This window comes from Muntiacus reevesi, chromosome 2 (genome assembly GCF_963930625.1).
Source record: "Muntiacus reevesi chromosome 2, mMunRee1.1, whole genome shotgun sequence".
NCBI lineage: Eukaryota > Metazoa > Chordata > Mammalia > Artiodactyla > Cervidae > Muntiacus > Muntiacus reevesi.
Genome location: NC_089250.1, coordinates 97991674 through 98009606, shown reverse-complemented (window position 1 = coordinate 98009606; position 17933 = coordinate 97991674). Strand labels below are relative to the sequence as shown.

At 34.6% G+C, this 17933-nt stretch overlaps 1 protein-coding gene across 5 annotated transcripts in view; it reads left to right on the top strand.

The window, feature by feature from the left end:
• The window catches only part of RTKN2 (rhotekin 2), a 171133-nt gene that overhangs the window by 94392 nt on the left and 58808 nt on the right, over positions 1 to 17933 (top strand). For all 5 annotated transcript variants that reach the window (XM_065922412.1, XM_065922409.1, XM_065922410.1 and 2 more), the window contains 2 exons: positions 14298 to 14351; positions 15598 to 15715. In XM_065922412.1, coding sequence (XP_065778484.1) covers positions 14315 to 14351; positions 15598 to 15715 — 155 coding nt within the window. In that variant the 5' untranslated portion in view covers positions 14298 to 14314. The remainder of the gene's footprint in view (positions 1 to 14297; positions 14352 to 15597; positions 15716 to 17933) is intronic.

Here is a 17933-nt window from a genome sequence, read left to right as displayed (position 1 = left end):
GGTTGCAAAGAGTTGGACATGACTGAGTGACTTTCACACTCACAACTATTTTTCTAGTCCTATCGTCCACTTTTCCTATACATAAGCTGTCTATATTAGCCATATATTTTTCTCTGTGGTTCTATCAATGCATCCTATGCACCTGACACCCAGTTAACTCTTGAAATAACTATAGTATCTTCAGGATCTATTAGCTCATCTATAAAGCCTTCCCTGTTATCATTCCCCTAGAAATGATGTTTTCCTTCTCTAAATTCTTAATGCAGTTAGGAAACCCTTCACCACTAGATGGCACTTATGCTGTGTTGTCTCAGTTTCTCCAAGTGTTTAAGGAAGCTAAAGACAATGGCTTGGAGATGCCACAGATTGGAGTGAATAAATACATGACTGACTCATGGGTATGCTAGTTAGATAATGTATCTTTTATAATTATTATCTCACTGATACATTTTAGAAACAACAGACCTCCAGCAGCCCTTAAGTAATAACTAGGTTGTTTCATTGGCTGAAAGCCTTGTTCTCTTAGCTCCAGGAAGCCTGCTGCTACATTTCAGGCCATGTCACCCAAGGAACTGTTTTTAGAAATGTCTTCATGATAAACAAAAATTCTACTACAGGACGGGTAGACCTGAATTTTACATATGACATAATTATCCTAAATCAGAGGAATTATTCTTAGCAGAAATTCTTCAGAAAATAAATGAACTATATATAAAAATCTGTTACTTGCTGTATAGTTATTTATGTTTTCCTCTTTGCAATTATGATATGAGTGGAATGAAACATGTTTTATATCTTATTTATGCTTCTGATGCCAAATATAGCACTTTTACATATTGTTAACTATGTTCAATAAATTTTAATGTGAAAAAAACAAAATAGTGTAGATTTTTAAAGAGGATTCTAAAAATACTTAAATATAATCTTTAATACTGAAATATAATTCCTTGCTTATGTTGTAGTGCCACTCCGTAAACAAAGGAAATGTGTTAAATTGTTTTTGAAGACTGAATGCCATGACAGAGTTAGCCTTTATTGTCATTTCATAGTAGGTTATTGACTGCAGCAGTTCATGAAATTAGCATTAACTATCCATTTAGAAGAGTGTTTAAATAGAAGCATTTAAGAGAGAAAACTGTTTCCTTGACCACGAATACTTGAGTGTAGAAATCAATCTTATTTCATGTGTTCCTTTATTATAAATAATAATTTTAAATTAAGGAACCAAAATTCTCAGAAAATGGGACACTTGCAAAATTTCTTCTTATCTTTGTTTAGGCCTAATCATATCTTGTCTGTGTATTTGTTTTGTATGTGTGTGTGTCTTTGTAAAAGATAAAAACAAAGAACATTAAAAATGAATTCGCCCTTTATAAATCCATTTTATTTTGATGTGGGAATGAAAATATGACTTATTTTGATCAAAATGAATATTTGTGACAAAATTTCATAGTATTTCTGAGATTACATTGTTTTCCAGAAGGTACTTGGGTTTTCTGTTTCCAGCTTCACCACTCACTGGCCAGATCTTTAGGAAAGTTAAAAAAATAATTGAGGTTTATCCTGATTATTTCTGCTAAACATAAAAAAATTGCACATGGTAAATAGGCAGACTACTAATTCATTGACTAAAACCAAATCAGTTCACAAAAGTAACTTGGATTTCACTTTTGAAAATGACAGAACTTCTGGGACCTGATAGCATCAATTTAGCTATCCTGATCAGTTTCAAAATAAAGTGTCAATTAAGACATTAAAAAAGAAGTTAAGAGTACTGTAAACTAAAATTGAGTCAATCATTTGCAAGAATGTGGAAGGAATTTCTACTCTTTGACACTGAATTTAAAAATAATTACTAACTTATACAGTTTTTTTTTTTTTCCCATCTGAACAGTACATGACTGCCTGGGAAATAGATAAGAAATGTCCACCTTCTCTTCTTGAGGATTTGATGTAGCTAGGCATGGGAAAGGGCAAACTGACGAATAGGCTGTGGTTGTATGGCAAAAGAAGCAAGGGTCCAGTGTTCCTTCCAAGGTGGTGTAAATAGTTAATATCACCCTAGTAGAAAAAGAGCAACTATGGAAAAGAGCAGTTGTGAAATGCAGTGAGTCATCAACTATGGTCAAGAAAGTAGCAAGCCCTTTGACAGGACATCAGTGAAGTCATAGAAAACAATAAAGGCAATCTTATTAAAATCAAGAACAAAATAGCTTTGTCTATTATATCAATTTTACAACAGAGTTTTAGAAATTCTAGCTAAAATACTAAGAATGAAAGTTGAAACTACTGAAAAGATACAGATAATTTAAGTACTATTTGAAGATAGTAGATTGCACACCTAGAAAATAAAGGGAATTTACTGAGACATTTACCAAAAGTGGTAGTTGGTCCCAGAGTCAGAATAACTAGTTATAAAATATGATGGCAAAAATTATCTCCTTTACAATAAAATCAGCAAAAAAACAAACAATAGATATCCCAAGAATAACCTTAAATAAGACGTAAGAGTAATTGTATTATACTACTCTATATAAATAGCATTTTTGTAAAGTTAACAGTTCCCAAGTTACTTTGGGTAATATGTGTGCTCAGTCACTCAGTTGTGTCAGACTTTGGCGACTCTTGACTGCAGCCTGCCAGGCTCCTCTGTCCATGAGACTCTCCAGGAGAGAATACTGGAGTGGGTTGCCATTTACTCCTCCAGGGGTCTTCCTAACTCAGTGATCGAACCTGGGTCTCCTGCATCGGCAGGCAATTCTCTACGACTGAGCCATCTGGGAAAACCCATTTTGGATAATAGAATTCTAATAAAACATTTTGGAGGGGGGATTCTGACACAGTATTTCTAAGATTTACTTAAAGAAATTAGCAAGTGAGAATAATATGTTTTCGGATGGGTATATTTCTGATGGTGAATCACAAGTAGATGGTGACTGCAGCCATGAAATTAAAAGACGCTTGTTCCTTGGAAGAAAAGCTTTGACAAACCTAGACAGCATATTAAAAAGCAGAGACATTACTTTGCCAACAAAGGTCTGTCTAGTCAAAGCTATAGTTTTTCCAGAAGTCATGTATGGATGTGAGAGCTGGACTATAAAAAAAGCTGAGTGCCGAAGAATTGATGCTTTTGAATGGTGGCGCTGGAGGAGACTCTTGAGAGTCCCTTGGACTGTAAGGAGATCAAACCAGTTAATTCTAAAGGAAATCAGTCCTGAATATTCATTGGAAGGACTGATGCTGAAGCTGAAACTCCAATACTTTGGCCACCTGATGGAAAAGACCCTGTGCGGGGAAAGATTGAAGACAGGAGAAGGGGATGACAGAGGACGAGATGATTGAATTGTATCACCATCTGAATGGACATGAATTTGAGCAAGTTTCAAGAGATGTGAAGGACAGGGAAGCCTGGTGTGCTGCAGTCCATGGGGTCACAAAGAATCAGACGTTACTGAGTGACTGAACAATAACAAAAAATTTCTGTCAGGAGCCACCTGAGAAGCTCATTTTGAATAATCGAATTATAATAAAACATTTTGGAGGGGAGATTTTGACCTAGTATTTTTAAGATTTACTTAAAGAAATTAGCAGGTGAAAATAAGATGTTTTTTGAAGGATTTATTTCTGATCAGGTGGTAAGGTATATAAAATTTCAATAGTTATGATGGTGTGGTATTGATATCAGTGTATTAATAGGAAGTAATTGATTAATGACTCAGATCTATAAAGCATTAGCCAAGGAAAAGACTCTCAGAATGGCATATGTGGTGAAGATGGCACCGTTCAGTCAGTGAAGAAAAGACCTATTAGATATATAAATGGAGCTGGAACAACTATTTTTATAAGAAGAATATTTATATTTTTACCTTACATATTCAGAAATCTCCATAGATTAAATAATTAATTTTTTAAACTAGGAGCCATAAATAATGTATATTTAAAAAGAAAACTGGGCCATGGATACAAACATATTCACTGAACTGGCCAGTAAGTTTATTAACATTTTTCTTAATCCAGAAAATGCAAATGTAAGCAGTTAATCCTGTCACTTGACTATTAAATTGTGTAAATACATATGTATATATTTTAATTGAAGTGTAGTTGATTTACAATATTGTGTTAGTTTCTAGCATATAGCAAAGTGATTCAGTTGTACATATATGTTCATGCATGTGTGTTCAGTCATGTGCGACTCTTTATAACCCCATGGACTGTTGCTCACCAGGCACCTCTGTCCATGGATTTCCATACAAGATTACTGGACTGGGTTGTCATTTCCTACTCCAGGGGATCTTCCTGACCCAGATATCAAACCTGAATCTCCTGCATTGGAAGTTAGATTCTTTACCACTGCCCAAGCTAGAAAGCCAAGGTCCTATCTATAATTTCTTTTAATAAAATACAGATAAGTGGGAAGGTATAATATTAAGTAGTACTCTTTCATTCTGGAATTTTAAAATGACACATGCACACATTTTAATAAGTTACACATGTTAAATAGATACAAACTGTAATTTCTAAAAATATTTTAAAAATTAACCTCATTGAAATTTTTGGTTTATAAAAAATAACCTTAAACTCAGGGTATCAAGAAGTTTAAATAACTATGTGCAAAGATGGGCTTAATAAAGGACAGAAATGGTATGAACCTAACAGAAGCAGAAGAGATTAAGAAGAGGTGGCAAGAATACACAGAAGAACTATACAAAAAGATCTTCACGACCAATGTAATCACGATGGTGTGATCACTAACCTAGAGCCAGACATCCTGGAATGTGAAGTTAAGTGGGGCTTCGGAAGCATCACTACAAACAAAGCTAGTGGAGGTGATGAGCTATTTCAAATCCTGAAAGATGATGCTGTGAAAGTACTGCACTCAATATGCCAGCAAATTTGGAAAACTCAGCAGTGGCCACAGGACTGGAAAAGGTCAGTTTTCATTACAATCCCAAAGAAATGCAGTGCCAAAGAATGCTCTAACTACTGTACAATTGCACTCATCTCACACGCTAGTAAAGTAATACTCAAAATTCTCCAAGCCAGGCTTCAGTAATACGTGAACCATTGACTTCCAGATTTTCAAGCTGGTTTTAGAAAAGGCAGAGGAACCAGAGATCAAATTGCCAACATTCGCTAGATCATTGAAAAAGCAAGAGAGTTCCAGAAAAACATCTATTTCTGCTTTATTGACTACGCCAAAGCCTGTGATTGTGTGGATCACAATAAACTGTGGAAAATTCTTCAAGAGATGGGCATACCAGACCATCCGACCTGCCTCTTGAGAAACCTGTATGCAGGTCAGGAAGCAACAGTTAGAACTGGACATGGAACAACAGACTGGTTCCAAATAGGAAAAGCAGTACATCAAGGCTGTATATTATCACTCTGCTTATATAACTTATATGCAGAGTACATCATGAGAAATGCTGGGCTGGAAGAAGCACAAGCTGGAATCAAGATTGCTAGGAGAAATATCAATAACCTCAGATATGCAGATGACAGCACCCTTATGGCAGAAAGTGAAGAGGAACTGGAAAGTCTCTTGATGAAAGTGAAAGAGGAGAGTGAAAAAGTTGGCTTAAAGCTCAACATTCAGAAAAGTAAGATCATGGCATCTGGTCCCATCAATTCATGGGAAATAGATGGGGAAACAGTGGCTGACTTTATTTTTTGGGGTTCCAAAATCACTGTAGGTGGTGATTGCAGCCATGAAATTAAAAGACACTTACTCCTTGGAAGGAAAGTTATGACCAACCTAGACAGCATATTAAAAAGCAGAGACATTACTTTGTCAACAAAGGTCCGTCTAGTCAAAGCTATGGTTTTTCCAGTGGTCATGTATGGATGTGAGAGTTGGAGAATAAAGAAAGCTGAGCGCCAACGAACTGGTGCTTTTGAACTGTGGTGTTGGACAGTACTCTTGAGAGTCCCATGGGCTACAAGGAGATCCAACCAGTCCTTCCTAAAGGAGATCAGTCCTGGGTATTCATTGGAAGGACTGATGTTGAAACTGAAACTCCAGTATTTTGGCCACCTGATGCGAAGAACTGACTCGCTTGAAAAGACCCTGATGATGGGAAAGAGTGAAGGCGGGAGAAGAAGGGGACAGCAGAGGATGAGATGGTTGGATGGCATCATTGACTCAATGAACATGAGTTTGGATAAACTCTGGGAGCTGGTGATGGACAGGGAGGCATGGCATGCTGCAGTTCACGGGGTCGTGAAGAGTTGGACACGGCTGAGCAACTGAACTGAACTGATGATGGTCAGCCACATATCAGATACATATTCTTTGAAGTTTAAAGTACCTCTCCTGAGGACTGGGCTAATGGTTGATTCGTGATTTGAGTTCTACTGGAATAAAATGTTAACAGGAGTATTTTCCTATACAATATAAAAGGTCACGTAATGTGGAGTTTAGTAAATATTGAGAAGAATCCAGCAGTTAATAATATAAAATTCTAGCCAGCATGTGGTTTTGTGTTAGTATAAGATTGTCATATAGAAAGGGAAGGAACTATAAAGAAACGGACTGTGTTAAAGATCTAGTTAAATGCCCTCCTTTTACAAATTAGAGACTGAGACTCAGTCTTGTAACTAACTTGTCCAAGCCACTTCTTAGTGTAGAGCCAGGACTGATGCCTGAGCCTGACTTCTGTTTTGGGCTCTTATTTACCATATCTGTGTTCTCCCACTTTATAACTTAATCATATTATTTATTCACTACATTTTTCCTTTAAATTTGGAAAATTAACAAGTAATGAAATGTCTTCTGCCCAGCAACTCTCTAGTTTTTCTCAAAAATGAGCATAATGAGAACAGGATGCAGTTCATAACATTAGAGTACTTGTTTAGCTTCATTAAGGTTAAGAACTTTACATAGGAAAAAGTTTACTTTAAATATAATTTGATTTGGCAAACAGAAACCTTGCATGAAAGTCACAAACTTTCAAACCTCTTTAGTCCATATCATAGTAACTCATGTTGTGAAATGGTTTTCTAAAATCTTGACATTTTCTTCAGATAGACCGTTTTCCTATTTTAGCTGCCTTACAAGAGCTTCCATTCGGTCTCCCTAGAGTTTGTTGTTCTTGTAACTCGAGTATTAGCTGTGTGTGTGTGTGTGTGTGTGTGTGTGTGTGTGTGTGTGTGTGTGTGTGTGTGTGTGTACATGGAAGAACTGTATAAAACAGATCTTAATAAACTGGATTACTATGATGGTGTGGCTAGTCACCCAGAGCCAGACATTCTGGAGTGACGTCAAATGGGCCTTAAGAAGCACTACTGTTAGTAAAGTTAGTGAATGTGATGAAATTCTAGCAGAACTATTCAAATCCCCAAAGGAAGATGCCATCAAGGTTTTGCATTCATTATGTCAGCAAATCTGGAAGACCCAGCAGTGCCCACAGGACTGGAAAAGGTCAGTCCTCATCCCAATTCCTAAGAAGGGTAGTACCAGAGAATGTGCTAACCATTGGACAGTTGTACTCATCTCCCATGTGAGTAAGGTCATGCTTAAAATCTTGCATGCTAGGCTTCAGCACTATATGAATCAAGAACTTCCAGATGTCCAAGCTAGGTTTAGAAAAGGAAGAGATCAAATTGCCAACATTTGCTGGATTATAGAGAAAGCAAGGGGATTTCAGAAAAGCATCTATGTGTTTCATCAACTACACTAAAGCCTTTGACTGTGTGGATCATGACAAACTGTGGAAAGCTCTTAGAGAGATGTGATTACCAGACTATCTTACCTGTCTCCTGAGAAGCCTGTATGCAGGTCAAGAGGCAGCAGTTAGAACCCTGTATGGAACAACTGATTAGTTCAGGGTTGAGAAAGGAGTACGACAGGGCTATCTGCTGTCACCCTGTTTGTTTAATCTATACACTGAGCACATCATGAGAAATGCTGGGCTGGATGAGTTATAAACCAGTATCAAGTGGGACATCAACAACGTAAGGTATGCAGATGATACCGTTCTAGTGGCAGAAAGCAAAGAGGAGCTCAAGAGTCTCTTGATAATGAGGTGAAGAAGAGTGAAAGAGCCAGCTTAAGACTAAATATTAAAAAAACTAAGATCATAGCATCCAGTCCCATTATTGCACAGCAAATAGAAGGGGAAAAGGTGGAAGTAGTGACAGATTTCCTCTTTTTGGGCTCCAAATCACTGCAGACAGTGGCTGCAGCCATGAAATCAGAATATGATTGCTTCTTGGCAAGAAAGCTATGACAAACCTAGATGGTGTGTTGAAAAGGAGAGACATTACTTGGCTGACAAAGGTCTGTATAGTCAAGGCTATGGTCTTCCCAGTGGTCACATAACAGTTGTGAGAGCTGGACTGTAAATAAAGAAGGCAGAATGCCAAAAAGTTGATGCCTTCGGACTGTGGTGCTGGAGAAGACTCCTGAAAGTCCTTTGGACAGCAAGGAGATCAAACCAGCCAATCTTAAGGAAGATCATCCCTGAATATTCATTGGAAGGACTGATGCTGAAGCTGAAGTGCCAGTATTTTGGTCATCATATGCGCATGGATGACTCATTGGAAAAGTCCCTGATGCTGGGAAGGATCAAGGGCAGAAGGAGAAGAGGGGATCAGAATATGAGATGGCTGGACAATATCACTGATACAATGAACATGAACCTGGGCAAACTCTGGGAGATGGTGAGGGACAGAGAGGCCTGGTGTGCTACAGTCCATGGGGTCGCAAAGCATCTGACATGACTGGCTGGCTGAACAACCATGGTTTCCCTGGTGGCTCAGATAGTAAAGAATCAGCCTGCAATGCAGGAGACCTCGGTTCAATCCCTTTTTCATATTCTGCTCCATGTAAGGTATGGAGCTCTACAGTAGGACCTTGTTTATCTATTTTATATATATAATAGTTTGTATTATATGGGATCTGCTGACCCCAAACTCCTAATTTATCCCTTTCTCACCTCATTTTCCTTTTGGTACCCACAAGTTTGTTTTCTATATCTGTGAATCTGTTTCTGTTTTGTAAATAAGTTCATTTGCGTCATTTTAGACCCCATGTATAAGTAATACCATATAGTATTTGTATTTCCGTTTTTGATTTACCTTACTTATGATAATGTCTGGATACAGTCATGTTTCTGCAAATGGCATTATTCTATTTCTTTTTATGGCTGAGTAGTATTTCATTATGTGTGTGTGTATGTGTGTAAATATATACACACATACACACACACATGACTGAATGTTTAAGTTGCTTCTGTGTCTTGACTGTTGTATATAGTGCTGCTATGAACAATGTTGTGTGTTTTTTTTGAATTATACTTTTGTCTGAGTGTATGCCAAGGAGTGGAATTGCTGGATCACATAGCAACTCTGTTTTTAGTTTTTGAGGAGCCTCCCGTACTGTTTTCCATAGTGGCTGCACCAATGTACATTCCCACCAGCTGTGTAGGAGTGTTCCCTTTACTCCACACTGCCTCTGGTGCTTATTATTTGTAGACATTTTAGTGATGGTCATCCTGTCCAGTCTGAGATAGTACTTCACTGGTCAGATAATTTTTATAGTTCTGACATACATTTCTCTAATAAAAAGTGATGTTTGAGCATCTTTTAATGCACATGTTGGTCATCTATATGTCTTCTTTGGAGAAATGTCTGTTTAGATTTTCTACCCATTTTCTGATTGAGTTGTTTAGCTTTATTGTTACTGAGTTGTATGAGCTGTTTGTGTATTTTGGAAATTAAACTTTTGTTGGTCATATCATTTACAAATACTTTCTCCCAGTCTGTAGGTTGCCTTTTCTTTTCTTTCTTTTTTTTTTTTTTTTTTTTTATGATTTCCTTTGCTGTGCAAAAGCTTAAAGTTTGATTAGGCCCCATTTGTTTGTTTTTTGCTTTTACTTCTACTTCTTTGGGAGACTGACCCAAGATAACATTACTACTATATATGTCAGAGAATGTTCTGCCTATGTTCTTTTCTAGGAGTTTTATGGTGTCCTGTTTTATATTTAAGTCTGTAAGCCATTTCTAGTTTATTTTTATATATGGTGTGAAGGGAGTATTCTAATTTCTTTGATTTACACGTAGCTGTCCATTTTCCCACCATCAGTTGTTGAAGAGACTTTTCTCCATTTTATATTCTTACCTTCTTTGTTGAAAATTAATTGACCATAGGTGTGTGGGTTTATTTTTGGACTCTCTTCTGTTACACTGATCCATATGTCTGTTTTTGTCCCAATACCATGCTATTGTTACACTGTAACTTTGAGGTATCATCTGAATCTGGAAGGTTTATGCCTCCAGCTTTGTTCTTTTTCCTCAGGATTGCTTTGGCAATTCTGGGTCTTTTATGGTCCTATATAAATTTTAGGGTTTTTCTAGTTTTGTGTAAAATGATGGGTAATTTGACAGGGCTTGTCTTAAATATGTAGATTGCTTTGGATAGTATGGCCATTTTAACGCTATAAATTATAATTCAAGAGCATGGTATACCTTTTCACTTATTTAAGTCATCTTTAATTTACTTTATCAGTATTTTTATAATTCTCAGCATTTAAGTTACCTCCTTGGTCAGGTTTATTTCTAAATATTTTTATTTTTTTGGTGTAATTTTAAAAGCACCTATTTTGAACTTTCCCTTTCTGATATTTCATTGTTAATTGTAGAGAAATACAACAGATTTCTGTGTGTTAATTTTGTATCCTGCTACCTTGCTGAATTCGTTTGTTAGTTCTAATGTTTTTGGGTGGAGTCTTTTAAGGTTCTGTCTATGTAGTATCCTGTCTTCTGCATATAATGACAATTTTACCTCTTTCCTCCCAATTTGGATATCTTGTATTTCTTTTTGTTGTGGTTGTCTGATTGTTGTGGCTAGGACTTCCAATGCTATGTTGAATAGAAGTGGTGATGGAATTTCCTGACAGTTCAGTGGTTAAGTCTCAGTGCTTTCACTGCCATGGACTTGGGTTTAATCCCTGGTTGGGGAACTAAGATCCCACAAGTCATGAGATGCAGGAAAAAAAAAACAAACAACTAAGTGGTGAAAGTGGGTTGCATTGTCTTGTTCTAGAATTTAGTGGGAAGGCTTTCAACTTTTTGTTGTTGAATATTATGTTGGCTATAGATTTATCATAAATAGGTTTTATTATGTTGAGATATGTTCCCACTACTGTGGTAAGAGTTTTTTTTTTTTTTTAATCATAAATGGATGTTGAATTTTATCAGGTGTTTTTTCTGCACCCATTGAGATAGATGATCATGTGCTTTTGTCCTTTGGTTGATGTGGTGTATCACATTGATTGATTTGCATATGTTGAACCATCATTGTGACCCTGGGATAAATCCAACTGGATGGTGGTGTATGATCTTTTTTATGTGTTATTCGATTTGGTTTGTTAGTATTTTGTTGAGAGATTTTGGATCTGTGTTTATCAAGGATGTGCTCTGTGCTTAGTCACTCAGTTGTGTCTTACTCTTTTTCCATGGGATTCTCTAAGCAAGATTACTAGAATGGGCGGCCATTCCCTTCTCCAGGGGATCTTCTCAACCCAAAGGTTGAACCTGGGTCTGCTGTATTGTAGGCAGACTCTTTACCATCAGAGCCATTTTGTTGAGAATTTTTGAATCTATATTTATCAAAGTTATTGGCCTGTAATTTTCTCTTTTGATAGTGTCTTTGTCTGATTTTGATATAAGGGTGATGGTGGCTTCATGGAATGACTTTGGAAGTGTTCCCTCCTCTTCAGTCTTTTGGTAGAGTTTGAGAAGGATCAGTGTAAGTTCTTTGTATGTTTGTTAGAATTCCCCAGTGAAGCCATCCAGTCCTAGATTTTTTTTGTGGGGAGTTTTTATTTTGTTTTGTATGGATTCTGTTTCACTTCTGGGAAAGATTGAAGGCAAAAGGAGAAGAGGGTGGCAGAAGATGATGAGATGGTTAGATAACATCACCGACTCAATGGACACAAATTTGAGCAAACTCCAGGAGACAGTGATAACAGAGGAGCCTGGCGTGCTGCAGTCCATGGGATTGCAAAGAGTAGGACAACAGCAGCAGCAGCAGATGTCACTTCTAGTGATTGATCTCTTCAAATTATGTTTCTTCATGATTCCATTTTGGTGGACTGTATGTTTTTGGAAGTTGTCTATTTCTTTCAGGTTGTCCAGTTTGTTGGCATATAATTGTGCATAATGTTCTCTTATGGGTTTCTGTGTTTCTGCAGTATCTCTTATTTCTCCTCTTTCATTTCTTGTTTTTTTATTTGGGTCCTCTTTCTCAGTGAGCCTGACCAGAAGTTTGTTGATTTTGTTTACCCTTTCAAAAAAACAGCTCTTGGTTTTATTGATTTTTTTCCCCTACAGTTTTAAAATATCTATTTTATATATTTCCTCTTTGATATTTATTGTTTTCTTCCTTCTGCTGACATTAGGTTTTGTTTGTTTTTCCTTTTCTAATACTTTCAGGTGGTAGATGAGGTTGTTCATTTGAAATCTTTGTTTTTTTGAGGAAGGTCTGTATTGCTGCATCCTATAGATTTTGTATGGTTGTGTTTTCACAGTTAAACTTAATTGATATTTTGAGGACATTATATTAAAAAAATCCAGAATATACATTCTTTTCAAGTGCACATGCAGCATTCTCTACGATAGACCCACATACTTGGATACAAAACAAGCCTCAACAAATTTAAGAGGATGGAAATTTTTTCAAGCATCTTTTCTATGCACAATGGCATGAAACTGGAAGTAAACCACACAAAGAAACAAGAAAAAACAATTAGATGGAGACTAAACAACATGATACTAAAAGACTAATGGGTTGATGATGAAATCAAAGAGGAAATTAAAAAAAATATCTCATTTGAGATAAATGACAGTGAAAACACAACCATATATTGGTAGATATGTTTTCAAAATTATTGTTGGATGAGATATATGTAAAGTGTTTGGTTTGACACAAGAAGAACTCAATAGAATAATGTTTTATTTTTCTCATTTTTGATAAAAATTAGTGCTAAAGCAGCAGTGGGAAGAGCACTCATACCTGGTTAGGAAGCATAGGAATAGAGTAATAGAAAGCTTTTCTAGAAAGGAAATTGGAAATAGGAGCTAAGAACCTTAGAAAGAATTCTAAACAAAATTGTACACAAAAGATCATAGAATCTAAAAGTGAAGCACAGCATAAAGATAGCCAAATAGCTTATGTTCATAAAGAATTATAATTATTTGAAAGTGGCATAATTAATAGGCATGAAAAAATAGGCATGTAAACTTCCAAAGTGTAATAGGGAAATGTTTTAAACAGAAATTTTCCACAAAATTTGGAAATTTGTACTCTGAGTACAAAATTAAAACTAACTTCACTTTACCATTGAGATTTCTACTGTGCTGTATTATGCTCTAATTGCTCATCTTAATCTATTTGGTAAAATCTTAATTCTCAAACTTTGAAAATATGCAGATAGCATAAGAATGTCAAAGGAAAGTTGGTACTCCATGATGTTAACCTGGTATTAAAAGTAAAAGGAGGAGTGGAGGAAACTAGGAAGAACCAATGTTGACTGTTTGAAAGCTCTAGGTTAATTTCTGGAATAAATTTGTTATTTATTGAACTTAGAATTTGAAGAATATGTGAATGAGAGAAATATATTTAGATCACTTTTAGAATATAGGCCCTTTCTTGGCCTGAAAGAAGTAATGGATTCCTCTTTTTAGTTTTATTTCTTAAGGAAAATGCTACAGTTTGTAGCATGAATATACAAAGATCTGCAAATTCTTTTGCAGACAAGTTAAATCTTCCTAATGGAAAGATCTTGGATTTGTTTGTCAAGAGTTGGATCTCTTCCAGAAACCAGTAATCTTATATAAGTCACTTACTTTTTTTCATCTTTAAAGTTTACATAGTGGATAAAAGTTCGTTCTAAAGTCATTTCTACCTCTACTGTTCTATGATTTTGAAATTTATTTAACTACATTTGCTGCTACTGCTTACCCAAAATGTAAATTCAACACTAGGTTACCCATATTTTGTCTATTTCAAAAGCATAAATCACAAAAATTTTATAACAAAAGCTCATTATAGGTGCTACTTAATAAATTAATTTCTTAAGTAATACTTGGTGAGGTTTAAATAAGTGTAACAGATTTTATATTCCTAGTCTAAGCTACGTTTAAGAGAAAATATTACTATGTTAGTATATTTAACAATAAATAAATACTGGCTTTAGTGGTCAGAATCCATTTTGGAATACAGAGGTTTATTTTACTCGAAGAAATGAAATTTGCCAAAATTATTCCTTGTCTTGTCTTTTCCACCTCCATTATAGATGTTCGTATACCACTAATGTGGAAAGACTCTGATCACTTCAGCAATAAAGAACGTATGTATGATTTTGATTGTAATTGACGTGTTTTCTTTAGTATGTAGTAAATTTGAGATAATTGGGAGAAGAAGCTGCTTCCACACTGAAATAAATGTCATTTGACAGAATAAGCACAATCTTATTGATAGGAACCTGTGCAAGGATGCCAACAGGTAATAGAGAAGGAAATTGTGAAACAAAAGGAGATGTTTAAGTGAAGGTAAAGGCCACACTATTTGACCAGAAATACTGGAGATTTTTTTTTGCCTTGTTCTCTTCCTTCAGATTATTTAATGGGATATAAGAGAAAAAGATTTTTAGCTTGATATAATTTTTCTTCCCCTTCAGCATTTTATGGCTTTATATAGTCTTAGCAAATCCATGCATGGCTTGGGTCATGGAAATTAACCTCAAATGATTTGTAGCTATTAGAGGCAATGCAGAAAAGTTATGACAATCCTTTATCTTTCTTGTCTATTATGATAGCTTTGTTCCTCATACTTTGAGCCTGAATCACATTGAGCATAGTTTTATATGAAAAATACAAAATCAGGTTAGTATATTTATTATTCATTTAAGAAATATAATTTAGTTTATAAAGGGATACATGTGGGAATTAAGTGTATCTTTCTGATTACTATAGAGAATTAAGTTTATCTGAAGAGCTCCATTTTCTCAGTAATGAGGATTTAGTCTTTTAATCACCGAATACTTAAAAAAAAAAAAAAAAATATATATATATATATATATATATATATTAATTTAGAAGGTCCAGCAGCTATGGTTTTTGTGTTCACGTCTCTACTTTTTTTTGTTTTTGTAGTTTACCCCCTCTCTGTTTGGTGGAAAATGTTTTGTTGTTAATGTGTCTGCTCCTAACCTCTTAAAATAGAAAACTTATTTTTATTAAGTATATTTGGAAGCCAAAATGACAGGGGTAATAGTATATATGTAGTGCAAAATTTGCTATTAATTAAAGCTTAAGGAGTTTCCTAGGAATAAAATTTATGAGTTTGATGGTTACTTTAGGCCTATATTTTTAACTTTATTTTTTGATACTCAGTTGTATTTTAGTTGAGCAAGCAGTTAATATATACTGACAAAACAGTCTCAATAAAAAATTAAAGGATTACAGTGTACAATGTATGAAAATAAGAATCTATTAACAAATATTTAGGCTATTTTTTCATTTTCAAGTAGATTTTGATGTAAAATAGGCATGATTCATCACATGAGTCATTGTTTTAATATTTTTCTTCTCTAGGATCACAGCACTATGCCATTTTTTGTTTATTCAAAATGGGAGCTGAAGTTTTTGATACTGAGATGGTAATTGTGGATAAAACAATCACAGATATATGTTTTGAAAATGTGACCATATTGTAAGTATTTTTTTAATCTTAATTGAAGGAAAAGAACCTAAAATTCTACCTTTTTCAGAGGAAGGCAAAATTATTGACTTATTTTTGAAGCATTAAAATCTTTAACTGTTCAAATTGATTTTGAATGTTGCATTATTTAAAAGCCATTTCTGGATCTGAAATTTTTCTAATGTCAAATAAAGTGGAAATCATATAATATTAGTAGTAAAACTATGAATCCAGTGGCATATCATTACAACGTGATTTTATATAGAGTGAATTTGAGCATAAAACAGATTCTTACATCTCATATAGGAGATTTACTTACAGAAATACTAAAATAGTGTAACAACTTTATTAGATAGTTCTGAAATATGTACTGTAGGAAAAGAACTTTAGTAAAATTTCAAGATGTTCTTTTTCTTATGGTGCACTTCTTTCATGTACTCCAAAACAGTAAAAACTTGGGTGATCCTCAGGGCCATTTTTATTGCCCCTGCCCTTTTACAGGCTTATTTTATTGTGGTCATAATATAGAATCAGAAAGAACTCCTCCGGTAGCCGTAGAAATCAGTTTTAACTAATATAAGTTTTTCCTGGCATTTTTTTCTTTTGGCCTTAAATCAGTATGTGATTTATATTTCTTACTGGATTTCAAAGACGGTATCTTCATATTGAAATACTAGTAACTACTTATCAATTAAAATGAAATCAACATATATGTTTTTTCCAATCTTTAGTTATGGAACTATACACAGTTGAGTTTGAAAGTACTAGTTTTGCCACTCATGTAGCATTAAAAAAAGAACTATTGCAACCATGTTTTGGGGCTTTGGTCCACTGTCCCCTAAGTAATTGTGCAACACATAAAATAAAGTACATTTTTTTGTGTAATTAGTAGTGTGGGCCATCTTATAAGCTCTGTTGAACCAAAGGAATTTACTTAGGATCCCCCAAATATTGCCAAATGTTTACATAATGGAGACTAAAAAATTAATTTTTATTATTTATCTAAATATGTTTATTTCCATTATCAACTATTATAGAGCATTTTTTCATGGCAAAACTGTCCTGTTAATAGACTCTCTTCTTCACAACAATTTGCTTTTGTTTATTTTCACCACAAAGAAAAAAATGATTATTTTTTTCACAGAATAGTGCAAGTTCCTTGGGAAGACAGCTCATGATTTATAACTTTTTAATAATTCTGTAAGTGTTTCAAATTGTTCTAAAAATAACTGCTCACAAATGTTCTAAATGTTGTTTTAAAAATGTGCTTTTTGTTATGATTGTTTTAATAAGTATTCAGTATTTATGAATCCCTGGTTTTTCTCTAAATATTGACATTTGTTAGTCATTACCAGGAATACTGTATGTTTAAAAGTTGCCAAGTAATAAACTATAAAAGTATTTCAAATCCAATTATTCCTTGGATTTATTCAAACTATAGATTGGCTATTTAAATCTTAAAAAGTCTATGCTGTGTATTTAAAATCTCTGAGACTGATGGATCTTCCTTTACAGGCAAAATCTGCTGATGGACCTCTTTTGCAATTTTAAGTATATTTTATTAGCAGTAATATCACCACAGTCTTTTATAGTAAAGATAGTTCATTGTGTCTGAGAAAGAACAAAGCCAGTCTTGACATTGCAGATTTTCTGCATATTGTTTTAATACATACTGAATATATTTTATGCTAGATTAAGAATACAAAGATTACCAAGACTTCACTCCATCTCAAGGAGTGCATGCCTTGAAGTCTCTCTCCCTCTCTGTCTTTTTTAAGATTGGTAATATTTATATTTATGCTGGGTGCTAATGCACAGAGTTTATTTGTTGTAGCATTGTGCATTTTTACAGATACATCTAATGTTTTGTGAAGTATATCTCTTTATATTCGTTTGTTTTCTCCTGTATAACCAAATAGTGAATTGTTAGTTATTAGGTACAAAGGTGGAGCAGGAAGGAGGGGCACATTGTTGAGTGGACTGTAAGCACTTTATGAAAAAGACATGAAAACTAAAGGTTTCAGCAGAGGAAACCTTTTTTAATTTTCTTTCCTTTTTGTTTTCATATCTTTTTCCTTTTGAGGAATGGTCATTTCAGGAAATCACACATATAATGTAAATGCCTTAAAATAATTTTATTAAGGAACTGAAAAAGAACAATAGCATTGGCAACAAAGCAACCAGGGCATTTTATTCTTTTTCTTTAAGTAATTTGCCTGAATATATTGTT